The 18,023-nt window shown below is 40.9% G+C and overlaps 1 protein-coding gene across 1 annotated transcript in view; it reads right to left on the bottom strand.

Moving 5' to 3' along the window:
* LOC148533769 (cytochrome P450 2C5-like) overlaps window positions 1-16,491 on the bottom strand; it is an 89,683-nt gene extending 73,192 nt beyond the window's left edge. The window contains exons 1-4 of the mRNA XM_088467250.1: window positions 16,419-16,491; window positions 14,332-14,535; window positions 8,640-8,802; window positions 3,954-4,103 (exon numbers count right to left, since the gene is read on the bottom strand). Coding sequence (XP_088323376.1) covers window positions 3,954-4,103; window positions 8,640-8,802; window positions 14,332-14,514 — 496 coding nt within the window. The 5' untranslated portion in view covers window positions 14,515-14,535; window positions 16,419-16,491. The remainder of the gene's footprint in view (window positions 1-3,953; window positions 4,104-8,639; window positions 8,803-14,331; window positions 14,536-16,418) is intronic.
* Window positions 16,492-18,023: the final 1,532 nt, after the last annotated feature.

Below are 18,023 nucleotides of genomic sequence, written 5' to 3'. Positions count from 1 at the left end.
CCCTATTTTCTTTTATTTCCCCTTCCATTAGTAATTTCTCATGGGAAGGTTCCTCTTCCTTAAGTCTCACATCTGTTTACTCACCATCATCATTGTGTGTCCCTGAATTATTTCTGTATGTGCTTTTCTCAAGCTGCGACCTTCTATCTCATTCTGCATAACTGTTGTGTGCATGTCTGTCTGCCCTCTATGTCTTGTGCCAAATTTATCTTTCTGTCATGCAATTCATTTGCAATAGCACCCATTCATTTTCATTCTGCTTATTTGTAATTGCCATGTATGTCATTCTGTTATCTTGAAATCCCTGTTACTCACCTACCGTGTGATGTTATAGTAATGTAACTTCATAGACAAACTAATCTCTGTATTGCTGGCTTCACTAAGAAACATACTGTATCTGTGTCAATCTGCTGAAAAAAAATCAGAAATGTCAGATCAAAATGGCTCACCCCACTAAGACTGCCCTCAGGATTCCTCACTTTCGATCCGGAAGCCAACATTATTTGTGCATTATGGGGTCTGTATTCAATTGTTATTGATTGCTATTGTTATTGTTGCATATTATCGCACTAGTGGTTGGGTTTAGCCGCATAAAACGGCTCCCCCAACCAAAGTTATGGGCTTGATCACGAAAAGTGCCATTTGGGCACCCAAACAGGCCACTTTTTGCCCATTTCAGCTCACATCCCCCTGGGGTTGCGAGCTGAAATGGTGTGCCGGCAGCTGAATGCACCTGACAGGAGCAACAATTGAATAGCTCCTATCGGCCGTGTAGGGGGGGGGCGATACAATTCAATACCGCGCCAATGACTCAGTGGATTTCAACCTGTACCATGCTTTGCTCACAAAATTAGCATGGTGTTTCAGAATTCCATTAAAAAAAAGGAAAATCCGCGCAAAAGATGCTGTCTGAGGCCTTTAAAATTTCTGTCCATTTTTAGCATTTAAGGCCTTATTCAGAGATGGACGCTAATGTGATTGCAGCCACAAAAATATGATAATATCTGCAAAGATCACCTGAGCATAAAGGCGCCCACTGCTGCCTTTGTACCTGCGCACGATGACGCATACCTGCGTAATTATCTGTATTATCGATGTGCAGGCTCGGATTGGTTCAGATTTTCCCGCCAAATTTCGGGCCTCAGAAAGAGGCAAAACGTCATCTTTCATGGACAAAAGTGATGAAAGATGATGTTTGTCCATGAAAGGTGAGGTTTTGCTGAGACCCAAAATTTGGCAGGAAAAATACAAACTTGGCAGGAAAATCCAAACCAATCCATGCCTGCACATCTCTAGTTGAGACACTGTCAGAGTTGAGTCATGCCCCTAATCAAACTATTTTAGAGTCAGCTGGAGCAGCTGATGAAGTATATAGAAGTAAATGAGTCTGCTAAAGATGTTGGACTTGTGATCAAGTAATGTATATGCTTTGCCAGGAGATTTTTGACAACCATGCTTTATCCTAGGTAAAAGTCCTTATGTAATGTCTTTCTTTCTAACTGACACTGATCTTAAGAGATGCAAATAGCTCCTTGTGAGCAAGTTGTCAGCTCTAGTTGCACGTGTCATGTCCCCTGTTTTAGCTTCTACAGCAAATGTTACTGACAGAGGAAGTAATTACCTTTTCGAAGAGTCTGATGATGATTCAAAACAGCACACCAATGTGAAAGATTATTATGACATCTGGTCATCCTCAAAGAAATACCCATATATATTGACACTTCTACCATGTTTTAATTTTATATAACTTTACTTTAGTGCAAAATTAGAAATTAGAATCTCAGACAGTCCATTTGGATTCTGGGAGGAAAAAAATGCATTTTGGTTCCCTTTATACAATCTATCTACAGTATGGTGTACTTCAGCTACCCACCGTCCAGTGTGTACTCTCAAAGAGTGTTTAGCACAGCCAGGAACATTGTGAGCCATCATCGTAAGCTTCTTACAATGTTCGCTCACAATGTTCCAGTCTGTGCTAAAATTCTCTCAAAATTTTTGGACGTAGCCTCTACTCACAAAAATTGTTAAATAAAACCAAAAGTATTCTTCAAATTGTATGTGGAACACTGCCAATTACAAACAGGTTCTCTAACTCTGTGCCCAGTGGAAATTAATTAAGATTGTGTGATGTTGATATTGACATCAGTGATGAGCATGATGATGATTAGGATGGTGACATGTTTAACATTGAGGAAGATAACTACTGTTAGCCTAAAGCCCTTTAGTATTTTGGTAAAGTTAAATTTATTCTACATCCCAACAAGCAACAGCCAAAGTGTTTTCATTTGTGGGGTTCCAAATAATCCAATTGTTATTCCAAATAATCCTGTTGTTTAAGGTCTTGTTTTGAAAAGAGATGCACTTCCTTTTTGATACAACATAAGGTGGAAGGGCCTAATACTAATTATTTTTTGCACTATTTTACATTATGGGCTTGGTACAATTTTGTGTATCTTCTCTTTGAAAATGACCATTTATTACTGCCACCGCTATCCCTGTGCATACTACACATGCGGTATAACATTGAGAAGGAAATATGAATAGCCTTTGTTAGACCAATTTCACTTCTGGGCTTTGCTCACCTTGGTGGATTTTCTTTTCTAAAATGACACTTTATTACTGCCTCTGCCATGCTTCTGCAGGTCATTAATGCTGTATATCATTGAGAATGAAACATGACAAATCAATTTTCTCAAGCCATTTCACTTCTGTTCCTGACCCACCTTGGTGTACCTTTCTTACTACCGCTGGTTTCCCTCTGCATGTCTCTGCATGTCACACATGTTCTATTACATTGAGAATAAGATACAAATTGATTTTCTCAAAACATTTCATTTCTGGGTTTACTTGGTGTATATTCTTTCTTTTATATTCTGAAATTAGTGGTTTGCCAGAAACAAAACTGAAGCATGAAGTCGGCTTTAGGATCAAAATCAAAATAAGGAGGGCTGTGGTTTTCACATCTCTATTAATAATAAAATATGGGTATATGACATGCAATGTGAATTTACTAACACACATGAAAATGATCTATAAATCTTACCCACCATGCCAATGAAATTACTTAGGCACTGCTTAAATTAACCCTTAATGAATATGGAAGATCCTTTTTGTGTTGGCAATGCCAGGGTGTTTTAAAACCACTGAAGTAAACACTTGGGGGTATATTCAATTGGGCGTTAGGTTTAGCGAGGCTAAAACCTTGCACCCCTTGCGCCCAATTTTGGAATCCCGCGGGTATGCACGCTCCCGATACCCGCGGGATACCACGCGCCGCATAAATTTTTTTTAAAAAAAGTCACTTACCTGCCCGGGTCTCCGCGGCTCCCGGCGGCCTCCCCTCTCTCTTCCTACTGGAGAGGGGGCTGCTTGGATTCCCAGGGGCTGGTGGGAGGAGCAAGGGCTGCTGGGATATGTAGTTCCCAGCGCACATTCCGGGGGGGCCACACTAGCACTGCGGAGGCACACTGACACCGGGACACACACACACACTCATACACACACACACACACACTCATGCACACACACACTCACTCATACACACATCACACATACTGACATACTCACCGCTGCTGCAGAAGAGCCGGCTCCTGACGCTGGATGAAGAAGATGCAGAAGACAGCGCTGCAGAAGGTAAGTAATTAAGGACTAATTAAGCTAATTGGTTACTTTCAATTGCTTAATTAGTCCTCAGGGGGGGGTGCCGCGGGGGTGTCAGAGCAAGTCCCGGTGATTTCTCCTGAAATCATCGATTTCAGGAAAAATCACGCTTGCTCAGGAGGTGCGCAAAAAAATACCTCCCGGTGTGTTATTTAAAACAAAACACGGACCTAATAGAATAGCAAAAAACCCGCACCAGGAATGAGTATTAAAGGTTTCTATACAACAACAAAGCGTAAGGTGCATTTGATAATTGAAAAAGATGAAAAAGTCTAATAAAGGCAGTTACCCACCTCTGAAGGAGTTCAGTTTTTTCACTAAATTTTCACTTTCTTCACTAATTCTATTTTCAATGGTTTCCTTGCCCATCCCAAAATCTCGTAGAGTTGAAAGAGTGAACCGTCTCATCACTTTCCAGTTTTCACCATCAGAAAAGATAAGTCCTGGGTGGAAATAACAAATACTTTTTTAATTGGATGAAAATAAAAAATACCATGTGCCGTGTGCTAACATCAATAATGTCAACCTGTAGATCAATACCGGATCAACTGTGTATTCCAATGATGGTATAACCTCTGTGCTTTGTATAAGAGCAGCTCCATAGCACATGAGCACACAGAAGAACACTCCTGTCTACTACTGATTTCCTGTGTGTCATTTGCCCACCTCCTTATTATGGGGGAACAGTCAGGTGTGTTTACATTGAATAGGATAAATCTAGTATAAAAACTTATTACAATATTTTAGTTTGTTAATACTATTTTTCTTACCTAGTAAATGATCAACATAAATCATAGTTGTTGAATGTTTGTATTCGACTGTAATTCCAATCTACTGCTAGCACTAGCATTTGCCCTGGGCCAGTGCTAAAGAGAACCAAGGGCGCCATTGGTGAGGAAGCACACACTGTGAAACACTAAGGGGTTGATGTATCAACCAGTGAAACAAGTGTAGAAGTGTGCCAGCTGAGAAATTGCCCATAGCAAACAATTAGCAACTACCCATCATTTTATAGAATGTAATTGATAAATGCTACCTTGAAGCTGATCCATTTGATATCAATTCACTCAACCAATGTTTTTAATTCCTAAAGGTACCTTAACATGGAGTGCCAGCTTCTGACATAGAGAAGAAACAACCAGCTTTCTACCTGTCGACTACTGCTCCCAAATTTCAGTATTACAGTACACTGAGATGTCAAAGCTACAATGTCTAAGCTCAGCACCAAGCTACTAATGGGGGGAGGAGGGGAGTTCTAAAAATGCAGTGTAGCAGTGTCTGGGGTTCAATGCCCGTGGGGGCACATCACTTCTATGGTGGAGCAGAAGCACCCACACTGCTCACAATGGCTTTGCATTTTATACTCCCGTAATCACCCAGTATCTATGAGAGTCTCTCTATTTTGTATTTGTATGTAATGCCTTTAGTGCAAAGTTTTACCAAATTCTGCCATTACAGTCCAGGCTTTAATGCTTTCCACGCTTGAGCACAGGTGACTTAGTACCTCAGCCAATTTGATTTAACCATCGGGACTCAAACAGGGTTAGCCTTAAAACCTGAACTGCAATGGCAGAGTTTAGGAACCTCTGCTCTAGGGTAACAGGAAACTCCAAACAGGTATTATGATTTAAAGAATTGCAACCCATTAAAAGTATTCTGTTATTCCACTTTTTTCTTATTTATCTCAGAGGAAAGAAAAGGAAGACAAAGAATAATCCTGGAGAATTACCTTTTGTTACAATTGTGAAATATCAATAAATACATATTAAAGTACAAATACATATAAATGATCCTAATGGGGTGTAGCAAGTCTTTCTAAGTGACACAGCTGATTGTATTTGCAGAAATCAAGTTCTTGTGGAACTACTGTGATAAATAAACACTTGCACACTAGTCTTTTCTGTGCCTTGTAAATCAGGCCTATTGTCAGGTGCCATTGTGGGGGTTAGACCTTCCCCATTTACGGAATACATTTTTCTCATAGCCCAATTCATTTTATGAACACGAAAAAGCCTTTAAACTACATTTTATCACAATAACTGCTTTAATACATATGCCTCTTAGTAATGAAAGTACATTTACTTATTAATGGATACTTGTGTTCTGGATGGCAAAAGGGTTTGTGTGTCAGCATACTGTAGATTGGCATGTTAAATATTTTATGCATTTAAAAGAGCCAGGATTATTGGTACTAGTGAGTTTTGAGAGAAAGGTATCCTTAGAAGTATCTTGTAAAGGGTGTATTAGAATTGATTTTAAGTTCTAACCGCTTATAAATTTTAAACCCATAAGGTAAGGACATCATTTTCCATAGTGTTCATAATGATTTCATTGCTTTGTAATACCTTCTGATTTTTAGTTATATTTGGTAACATTAGGGAAGGCATTTTATCCTGCTTTCCAACAGTCCACTTCAGGATCAACAGATTATCACCGGGAACCAGTAAAACCTTGCATGTAGCTTTATCAAATAACAACAATTCATTTTTAATTCTAAGGAATTGAGATCTGGATGGACCATTTTTTTTGTAATTGTATGTTTGAAAATTGGTGAATAACAGTGTATTGTTAACATCTACTTTCTTGGTAAGTACAGAGGGGTCAGTATGTTGATCCTCGAGACATAATTTTACATCTAGTAAGTGAATCTCATTCTGACTTCATGACGTTTTATAGGGCATTCAGAAGTAGTAATGTCATTGATCTTTGTCAGTGAGGTTGTAACACATCCAGTCCAAGTAAGGAAGATATCATCTATGTACTGTAACAATGTTAGATGAGAATGTGTTGGTTGTAAGCAGAATTGAAGAAATGCACAAAGGTGTTTGCATACAAGGGAGCCATAGCTGAACCCATTGCTGTTCCAATCACCTGAAAATAAAACACCTTCAAAGGCAAATAAGTTTATAGTCTGTACTATCTGTAGCAGTTCAACTAGGTAACCAATGGGTGGTCCAGTATAAAGATCTTTAGATGGCAAAATACTCTGACCAGCTATAATTCCTTTCTACTGTCAAATATTAATATGCATATCATGAAATTCTAAGGAACACTTAGGCCCGTATTCAATTAGTTTCACACCCGCAATACTTTTTTGCATGCCGTACTTTTCTCCAACATCGCCTGTTTTGTTCATGGAAACTTTCATGCGTGTACCCGCTATTTGCCCTATTCAATTCAAAGGACGCGAAAACGAGTCTTGGCAAAACTCAAACAGGCAAAAAGTGCTGTCAAAAATGGGGAAATCAGCCTGACACCCACCAAAAGATGCATTAACATTGGGGATCAATATAGATTTCCCCGATTAACCCTAGGGAAGCTATTTTGGGTACTTAAGTGCTGTCATTTGCCTGTTATTAGCTTCTTTGCATAAGTGGTGAAGAATAGCATTAAGCAGTATTTTTTGGTGAAAATAAGTAGTCCTGTCAAAGTTGGGGTACCTAATAATGGGTGCTAGCATATTTTAAAGTATGAAAAGTGGTGTTTTAAAAAAAGTTTAATGTCTCCCTCATACAAGTATCTGCAATCCCAAAAAACACTTGACCCCTTATTAGAGCACCCCCAGAACCTTATTACACTAGTTTTTGAAGTTGTACTTTTTCGCCCCCAAAATGAGAGGGTGTTCCTTACTTTTTTTTAGGGATTTTTTGACACAGTTAACCTTTGTGGGACTGTCTTAAGGGTTCTGGGTGGTTTCCCTACCTTTGCACCCCAAATTAAAAAAATGCACTTCTTTTCACCACCTATTCAGAGGCAAATCTTTTTTGCCTATTACATTGTATTGACTTTTCACATACGCGAAAAGACTTTTGGATTTGAATACGGGGATAAGTTTTCGCCTGGCAAAATAACGTCATCAGCGAAACTTTTGCGCCGAAAATGGCTTTTCGACGCTAATTAAATATGCCCCTTAATTTCAAAAGAGGGTGGCCTTGAGTGTGAGGTGCCAGGATAAGGAAGTTTGGGCACTTTAGGTGCTCTCCCTCATCCGCTGGCTATAATAGTATTTCTGGCATGCAGGGTGATAGTAAGATAGAAATAAAGAATGGGTGCATGGTGTACAATATGGTAAACAAAAATTATGTAACTAGTTTGGGAACCACTGTCTTAACCCATTCGGAGCTAAGGGGTCTATTTACTAAGCAGTGTTAGGAGACAGAGTGAAAAGTGATAAGGTACCAGCCAATCAGCTCCCAACTGTCATTTATCAAACACAGCCTGTGAGATGACAGTTGGGAGCTGATTGGCTGGCACCTTATCACTTTCTTATCACTTTTCACTCTGTCTCCTAACACTGCTTAGTAACACTAAGTAACACTGTCTCCTAACACTGCTTAGACCCCTAAGCCTCTAACTGTCTTTTCAAAGACTGTGCTTGATAAATGCTAGAATCTAGTTGGTTGCTTTGGGCAACCTCTCTGCTTTATCTGCATTCAAGGCTTGATACATCTACCCTTTTTTATATATGTATAATCAGAGGATGAGTTAATGGGTTAAGACAGTGGTTCACAAACTGGGTGCTGCAGGGCGCCTGCAAGGGTGCCGCGGGTTGGTGTTCCAGTACTGAATCAAATTATTTATGGTCAATATGAGAGGCAAGACCAATGCTGGTGTCTGCCAACCATAAAATATGTGGATAAAGAGTAGCACAGCCCTGTCCACCACCATATATATAACCCTACGGATGACAGGTAAGCATAATTCACTAAATGTAATAATTTTTGCAGAATTTCTCTGTAAGGAACTTTTAGCCTAGGGGTGCCATGAAAAAAATCCTGATACTCTAGGGCACCGTGATTGAAGAAAGTTTGGGAACCACTGGGTTAAGAGAAGGATTGAAAATCAACATATGATCAAAATGAAGATTGATTGTATTTCAGTGCAATCTGTAATGGGAGAATGACATGCAATCTCAAATTCAAAATGAATGTACAAAAAAACAAACATAATAATAATAAAAATAATACAATAATGATTACCGTGTCCTTTAATTACATCATTGAAAAGTGCCACTTTTGGTCTTCCAGAAAACTCATCTGCGTGATTTACAAGAGCGTCTTTCACAGTCTTATATCCAGTCAGGACGACCACTTTCTCCTCTCCTATTTGTACAGAGTACACTGAGCCATACTTCTCAGAAAGCTGAAATGCAACATACAGTACAGTAACATAAGTGGCTGATGGAAGCTTTTATTAAACACTGTTATTAGACTGTATCTCTTTGGGCTTTTGTCAGACTCCACTATCCAAGCAACAATATGACAATAATATTTCTTCTTTGGAGTAATAGAGCAGAGACCTGTCCTTATACCATATAAGCATATAAGCATGTGTGATTATGTACTGCACACAAGGCATGTCTTCTCCAATATTAGAACTGCAAAAGTATTTAGCACTGATTCCGTGCACATGTATGACTGCAGTAACATACTGTACATGTAAGGGGGGTTTCTTTAGTTAGGTGTATTTGTGTACGACTGTGCACAGGAAAAGACACATGCATGAATAAGGACATATATGTGCATACAGTATGTTCAAGTGGATGCATTTTAGTTGTAAGGAGCTAAGTGGTCTTCCTGTGAGTATGTGCAATAAGAAATTCAGACTTTACTAGAAAAATCCCCGACGTTCATCCATGAGCCCCATAGTCTATGGTGCTTGTAGTTTATTCTTTTAACTCACACAGGTTTATCAAAATGTGTTTTAATGGTCATTTTTGTAGACTTACTTTTACTGTTTACTTTGCATGCAGGTCTGACGGGCGTCATCATTAGCAAGGGCCATGCTGCCAAATTCAGCATGGCCCCCGCCGTTTCTTCGTTGCTGACGGCATCGGCAAGTGTGTATGCATTTGCCGATGCCGGCACCCTGCCAAGTCCTGTCGCTAACGAGGTCGGTACACATTAGACACTGTCTAGTTGTGTACAGGCCTTGAGACACTCAACGGTGTAAAAAAAGAGCCTTCCCTTGGCAAAATTGTTTGTCCCAATTCCTTACCAGATGTAATTTGAATGTCTCTGGCATGAAAAATGGTAAACCAGATGCCATCTCTCATCTAGTTGTTACTATGGGCCTGTTTCAGAGGCAGTGATGTCTGTGTTTGCGTCTCATGTTTGCGTCTCAGGCTGCATTTGTGTCTGCAACTTTATGCTAATACTATTATAATGCCTTCCCTGATGCACATCTGTGTGTCTGAATGTACAAGGACTGTGGCACCCACTTTGTACATGTTTAGATGCTACAATCCTACCTGGTACATCTTTAGATGCTACAATCCCACTTGGTACATCTTTCGATGCAACTTTTGGATGCACCATCAAAACTTGCACCAGTCTCATGCTAGACTGTACATGATAAATGCTACCTCAAAGCTGATTGGTTGCTATGGGCAACTTCTCAACTGGTTCACTTCTCCACACTTTTCATTGTTTGATAGCTAGACCCCTAAACGTCTGAGTTCACAACCAGTTTTGCAACATGTCTACGACACTGCCATAATACGCCCATAAGATGTGCATCTCCATACGTGGAATAGCCACCACCCAGTCACCGACCAGAAATGCCCAAAACATTTCTGAGAGCATGCTTCTCAATCAATACCGAAACTCTGTACACACAATCCGTAGGATGCATGCACAGTTGAAAATCATTGACCATTTGTGTGAAAATCGTCATTGTGTCCGACTCAAGCCCTATGTCTTCTAGCTCTACCAAATATGAAACTGCTGGGTCACAATTAGATTTCTGAATATTAAAACTTATCCAACCTTTTCAGAAATAAATTCAGTGATTATCCCCAAGACAGTCCTCATACTTAATATAAATACACAAATAACACACACGGTCAAAAATAAAAACATAAAATATATGCACACAGTCCAGAGTGAGGGGAAAAAATCACATTTTCCAGGTACAGCTGTTATGAAGGATATAGGACCTCATTCAGACCCGGTCGCAAGCGCTGAGCACTCGCAACCGGGTCTATGTTAAGGCCCTGCGCACGTGCAGCGGCCGCGCTGCGCATGCGCAAGCCACGGAGCGAGAGAGATTTTCTCTCGCTCCGGAGCTCACTACAAAAGGGGCGGCTGTCGATGTTGATCGACAGCTCGCCCCGTTTTGTAGGCGTGGCGGGGAGGGTGGTTTCACAAACTGAGGCGTTCCTTAAGGAACGCCTGCTGTTTTGTGGGCGGCCGCACTGACATCAGCAGTGATGTCAGTGGGGAGCTTCCTGCTCGATCAGAGCAGGAAGCTCCCTGGGGCTTGCGGTTGCCGAGACCCAACCTTAGGGTCTCGTCGCAAGCCCCGATGGTCGCGATGGTCTTGACCATCGCGACCATCGACCTGGTCGGTTGCTAAGCTGTGGGTGGTAATTTACAGCTTAGTGACCGACCAGGAGGCAACACTAAAAAAAAGAAGCGGCCGCCCTCATTCAGAGAGAGCGATCGCTTCTTTTGACCGCCTCTGAATGAGGGCCATAGTTTCAAAAAGAGCTGTCCGGAACAGCCTCCAAAAATATACCCAAGTACCTTACTGGAAGTGCGATATTTCACTTCCCCCATTGTCCTCCTAATGGTGAATTATGCCTCTCCCAAACAACGTGCTTCAATCTGTATTCTTTCTCAAGGTCCAATGAGTGGCGCACCTTACCTGTCTTTTATACTGGAGCTATTTTACATTACTCCGGTCACATGATCCAACCAGATGTGACATCGATCCCATTATCCGGTGAATTAAAATGTTTTCAAACTGATTAAATATAGTGTATGAAGATCCCCTCTAACGGAGCTATATGCGCCAACCCTGGGAACAGTGGTTTGGCACACAGCCCGCGGGGAGATCCAATGTGATGATCGTGCGCCTCGCCGGAAGTGTGTCACGTACCGGAACTTCCGGGATCGCGTTCCATTCCAGTGGAACGCAAGCTGGAAGTCTAATTACTGTTGCTGGTATGTCACATACAGGAATTTCCAAAATGTGTTCCAATCTCCTGGAACACATATTTAGGATTAAGTGCTGATAGTTAGTTCCGCAAATAAAATATTCAGGCATGATTGGAGAGGTTTTAAATGTATATATCGTATGTGTTCCAGTCTCACATACTTAAGTATTAATGGTTGAATCCGCAGGTAAACTACTTGGTCATTTTTTTTTAGTGCAGATGTGTATATCAATAAATACACGTGCACTATGTACTAATAATTAAAATACATTATAATAAAATACAGTATAAAAAACAGTATATAAAAAAACATTATGGTGATATTCCAAATAGATATCACATCTTCACCTGTTCCTTATATGATAAAATCAACATGCTAAAATTTCAATGTAAAAACCACTTTAGCTCGAAATCGGCATTTAAACCCCCTGGTATTAGCGTGTCAAGGTTAAAGATCCACCTAATTTCGGCTCTAGCGAGATTACCCTCTAAATCTTTATCCTTCCGTTTGGACTTTACATTCTGGATTCCAATGAATCTTATCAACATTAAGAAAGGCATGGAAACACAGGCCCTATCCAATCATTTTAAGACCACTCATAAATGTTCAAATAAAGAATTCCCTCTTGTGCTGCTTGATTCTTACATTATTTTATGGTTGGATGTTCTGGATATCTAAATCACGACCTTTATTTAATCAGGTAACTGAAAATCTTTCAAGCAGGATGTGACACTTTATAATCTACTAACACTAGTAACTGAGAATGGGGGGGGGGGTATATACAGTAAATTCTTGGATAGAGATAAAGTGGAGAAGTTGCTCATCTCTCTCCACTTTATCTCTTTTCAAGATTTGATTGATCTCCCCCCTACAGGCAGAGTTATAACCCTTACAAACAATTCATTAAAATAAACAGGTTGGGTATGGGATGTCGGCACTCAGGGTGCTGGTGCTCAGAAGCCCGATGCCGGCATCCCGACTGGGTTACAGTCCCGACACAACCACATAAGTATACAAACTCTACCCCTAAATCTAACCCTCCTCCCACAGCCTAAACCTAACCCTCCCCCACCACAGCCTAATCCTAACCCTCCCCTTAGTGCCTAACCCCTAACCCTTCCCCCAACCCCAATACTTACCATCGGGATGTCAGTGGTCAGGATGCTGGTGCTCAGAATATATACAAACATGCGGCGCTCATCTGTTAATATTGTATATAAATATAAATATGATTTAGACGTTAATATATATATGAGTCGAAATGCAATTAATTAATCCTGTATAAATCTTGTAATGAAATTCAGTCTCATGTACCAAACAACTCCATTGACTCTAATCCTATTGTGAGTCCCACAGCAATCCAATTAAGAAAAAAAGTCTCGTATGATAAGAGAGTCTCGTATAATAATACCAGAAGTCACTGTGGTTAATCAATGTCCTTATATAAATCCCAAGATTGAAAAACTCCTGCCACAATGTTCTTTCAAAATATTTGTCCACAGGGTCCACCTTAAATACTCCTCCACAGCTCCACTCCAAAAATCAGCACCTTCAGTAATAAGGATAGGAACAGTATCACTTTCTTATAGACACAATGGCCCAGATTCAGAGCCAGACGCTCTGACCAGAGCGCTCGCTCTGAATCAGGGCCCACCTCCATAAATATGGAGCGTCCTCCGGGACGCTCGTATAGCTGTGGGTCACCACCCACAGCATATACGAGCGTGCAGGATGATGGTCGCGATGGTCTTGACCATCGCGACCATCGCCACTGCGAGCAGAAGCCTGCGGTTGAGTTTCTCAACCGCAAGGCCAGGAGTGATTTTGGCTCTATCAGAGCCAAAATCACTCCCACTGACATCACTAGTGATGTCAGTGGGGCCGGCTTCTGACGGTAGGCGTTCCCTTGGAAACGCCTCCGTCCGGGCGGCACGCCCCCGGCACGCCCACCAAAGGGGGCGTGCTGTCAATCAACATCGACAGCACGCCCCCTTTGATCAGACACTACGAGCGAAGGAAAGTCCTTTGCTCGTCGCGTCTCGCGCATGTGCACGACGGAGCTCCCTCCGTCGTGTGCATGCGCAGTGCACACCATCGACCCACTTGCAAGCGGACAGCCGCTCGCGAGTGGGTCTGAATCAGGCCCAATGTGTGCAGAGAGGTGATAAGAATAAACTTACCCATGGTGTCCTTCTCTGCTTGTTTCTTCTGTCCAAATCAGCAGGTGAGTGAGTGGGGGTGTGTGGACCTCTGTGTGTATATGCGTTATATTCAGTGTGCCACATAGAATGTTGTTGGCTCAGTAAAATCAATTTATTGTAGAAGTAAATAAAAACTATATATACAATATCGAGATCAAAATCAAAAGCAAAAAACAAAACAAAACCACAATCAATTATGTGTGTCCATGTATGAATTCATTTTTTCCTCTCTTATCTACATAAGGAGTTATAGAAGTGCCTTGAGAATTTGCTTTTTTCTTTTTATCCCTAACACCTCCCCCCTAGTGCCTAACCCTAACCCTAACCCTCCCCCCAACCCCAATACTTACTTTCGGGATGTCAGTGGCCAGGATTCTGACTGGTGTCGGGATTCCGACGCTGTCATCCAGACAGCCGGGATCATAATTACATCCCAAATAAACATATATACATTCTTATACCTATCTAGAAACAATACATCATTGTATTCCTTCATTCTAACAGGCTTAATATACTGTAGTTTAGGTTACCTGGTGAAAGGTTTTATAAGGTTTCTTCATATTAAAAAGGTGCAGGTTTCCGATGATTGGTAAAGACTTAGGTCCAGGAGGAAAATTGTGATAAATGTTTCTTTTGCGTCCATAGAAAAAAATTGCCACAAAAAGACATAGAAGAATTGATAGAAGTATTGGGACTGGATCCGTGATACTCATGATGTCAGCAAAGTGTTTTTACTATATAAAAAAAAACACAATATATATATATGAAATCCATAATATCCATAAAACAATTAATTAAAAGTCAATTCTTATGTCTGATGCTGTGCAGGTGTATATGGAGGACTTAGCACCACTAAAAGTAATATCTGAAATGTGTCAGGGTGTCTTTAGCAAAATAACAGTTTATGGTCAATTAATAACATTATGTGTTTTCAACTTACAATAAATTCCCTTCTAGAACGTACAGTAACCGCTTGCGAGCAGAGCCCTCCTTTCTAATGTTTTTTCCATACACCTAGGTCCACTACTGTGGGTTCTATTTACTAAGCAGTGTTAGGAGACAGAGGGAAAAGTGATAAGAAAGTGATAAGGTGCCAGCCAATCAGCTCCCAACTGTCATTTTTCAAACACAGCCTGTGAGATGGCAGTTGGGAGCTGATTGGCTGGCACCTTATCACTTTTCACTCTGTCTCATAACACTGCTTAGTAAATAGACCCCTGTATCTCTTGCAGTAGGTTTCACTGATACAGTGTGACTATGGTTTACTGCATGTGGTTTTGTGGGGGTATCTAGAGAGGAGGATGCCCGTGTGCATTCCCCGTCCGGAGCCCCTCCTCTCTCCACGGTGGCCGGCAGCTGACTGATGCGACTGGCTGGCCGACCTCCGCAGCATCAGTAGATTCTGGACACTAGAGTGTGCCCAGAGCCTACTGTGCATGTGCAGATCACCAGGGAAATGGCGCGGCTGCCATTTTCCCGGCGATTTCCTCACTGCGCATGCGCCAAACGCCAGAAAAATGGCAGCGGTGGCCATTTTCCGGCATTTTGAGCATCGCCGAGACAGCCGACACGTAGCCTCGGAGAAGTAAGTTTGAGATAATATGGGTGTACACCCTGCACCCATTATAGATACACTCCTGGGGGTATCTCAAGCTGTTTACCCAGTACATTAGGAGTAATCAGCATGGGCTATGTTATTTATTTATTTTTTTAAATCCATGCACTAGAGGTCAAGCACATTGAAGAGATAAAAGTTCTGATGGGCATTTTTGCTAATGTATTCGTGTGTAATTATATTACATTACCACGTCTTTAGCTATCATCTACGCATGAAAAGACGCTCGGCAAGAGTAAACTTTCACGGGACTAAGCATGACTTGAAGAGCTGTTTAATGTGACTGCAGCAACATTGACTGAGGACACATCTGTACATTTTCCTAATGAGCCCCTATGTGTTACTCTACCCCAGAGAGCTATCTGATTACATTATCTTATAAGCGACTAGCTTGCGCTGTGCCAAAGTAAAAAAAAAAAAGGAAACTGAATTTGGAAAAAGTGTTATTTTTTTCTCTTTTTGTTCCTATGTAAAAAAAAAAAGACATTTATTCCAATATACTGCAGGGAGATGGCCCCATCTGACATAAACAATAGAGCAGCTGATAGATAAAACAAATGAATTAAGCTAAATGAAGCAAATGAATTCCAACTAAACAATGTCATAATCTAAGTCTGTAATACGGCAGGTCATGAAGAAGTGAAACCCCGCAGGTTAAAGTAAATCAACCTATTGTTCAATCTTTGCATAATAGCTTAGTTGTATAATAAATGTAAATATCTCATGGAAAGCCCTGCAGATGGTAACATTCGTATATTTTGGTATCATCTTTAAGATTATACAGTTTGTTCTGGCAAATTAAGAACTGATGAACGTTACACTGAGCAGAACACAAACAAATCATAAAATGTAACACACGTTTAAAGGTTGTAATATTCATTACTATAATATAACAACAGTCATATACTTACATGCAATCATTATAGTAATTTAGGGATACTTTTATTTTAAAATTATTATTAAATAGCAGAACTTTGTGTCTTTATACCAACATCTTCTTACCTTAAATACTGCACAGGCCACAGCTGCAGAAACTCGCCGACTCTTTTCTGAAGACCTGAAAAATCAGTTTTTGCTCTTCCGCATTAGATGGCAGGTTTTCCTGCTGTTCAGCTTGCTAAGGGATCAAAGGGCATGTTGTGTCATGCAGTGCTAAGAAGTTTCTATATATTTATCCTGTACAGGCACATCCATTATCCATTTACTAATTTTGAATATTATTATATACATTTGTGTATTGCACTGTGTGGTTCAATCTACCGGTACTGGCATTATATTTCCGTGGTCTGCGAAGCAAGATACTTAAATACATTTTATTTATGATCTCATACATTCCAAAATGAACAATAATAATATAATAATAATAATAATTATTATTATAATAATAATAATAATAATAATAATAATTATTATTATTATATACTATCTCCCAGGAAAGCCCAATACATTTCATACACCTATCTCAATCAGTATTGCAACGTGGACATCAGCTTTGCGTGTGACTCAGAATCGAGCTCATAGAATGAAAATAACTAATCAGAACACAATGAAGCACCCAGAACTGGACAGAGGAGGGATGGCATTATAGACCATGATGGGGTAGTATAGAGAGGTATGTAAAGCAGCAGTGGCAGATTTTACCTAGGGGCTGTGGGAATGCAGCCCCCCCCCCCCAGTAAATTCACCACTTACTGTACAGGCACTGTCTAGGCTAGCAGCAGTGGTAGTGTCTTCCCATTGGAAGCACCCCCTGCTGATCACAGCCAGACAGGCAATCCGAGGGGGAGGTTTTTCTCCACCTGGGACTGCCAGTCCGGACTCCAATAGCAGTGAGAGGACTTCTCATGGGAAGCCACTCCCCTGCTATAAGGGCAGCCCTATCTGGCTCATGGGGGCTGCAGCTAATGCAGCCCCTAAAAGCCAGCCTGTCTGCTAGCCTAGCAGCAGCTCCGGGCTTAAGTCACGCCCCCTGATTTAACCCCAGTCCCCTATGGAGCCAGATTTAAGCCCAGCCTCCTGGTGACATCAGCTGTCAATCACCGGGATGACAAGGGAGGATGTGCACTGCACAGCCCTCGGCCAGACAGGTAAGGAACCGCCACTGTAAAGCAGTCAGCATATTGCAGGTTGATGTGGCTACTACCCACCTCGGGTGTCACATTACGCCTGCTGTCTGGGCAGAGCACCGTGAGGCAGAACTGCTCAGTCAGGCCTGCAGGAGGCTGGACCAGCCCATCATTTGCCAGAATTGCCAGATAAACAAATAGCAAGACAGTATGCTGATAATATAATAATATAGGAGAAATAAATAAACTTTGTTAAAAGTACTGTAACTAAATTGGATATGAAAATGCAGATTCCAAATGTGAGGGTGTGCGCACTCAAGAAATAATGAGACAAAGATAACCACTAGAGGAAAAGCGCTTATATAAAATAAAGTATAATGATACCGCAGAACAAATTCAAGACACGTCAAAATAATTACAGATAATATCTTTATATATATATATAAAAAAAAAATAAAAATAAAAATTTGACACAATAACACATAGAAATGAATAGCAACAAATTGTGAATGTAGCAACTTGGTCTGATGTAGTGGTCCCG

The sequence above is a fragment of the Taudactylus pleione genome, unplaced genomic scaffold (assembly GCF_031769625.1).
Source record: "Taudactylus pleione unplaced genomic scaffold, aTauple2 ptg000070l, whole genome shotgun sequence".
In the NCBI taxonomy this organism is placed as follows: domain Eukaryota; kingdom Metazoa; phylum Chordata; class Amphibia; order Anura; family Myobatrachidae; genus Taudactylus; species Taudactylus pleione.
This window is presented reverse-complemented; position numbering and strand designations above follow the sequence as displayed.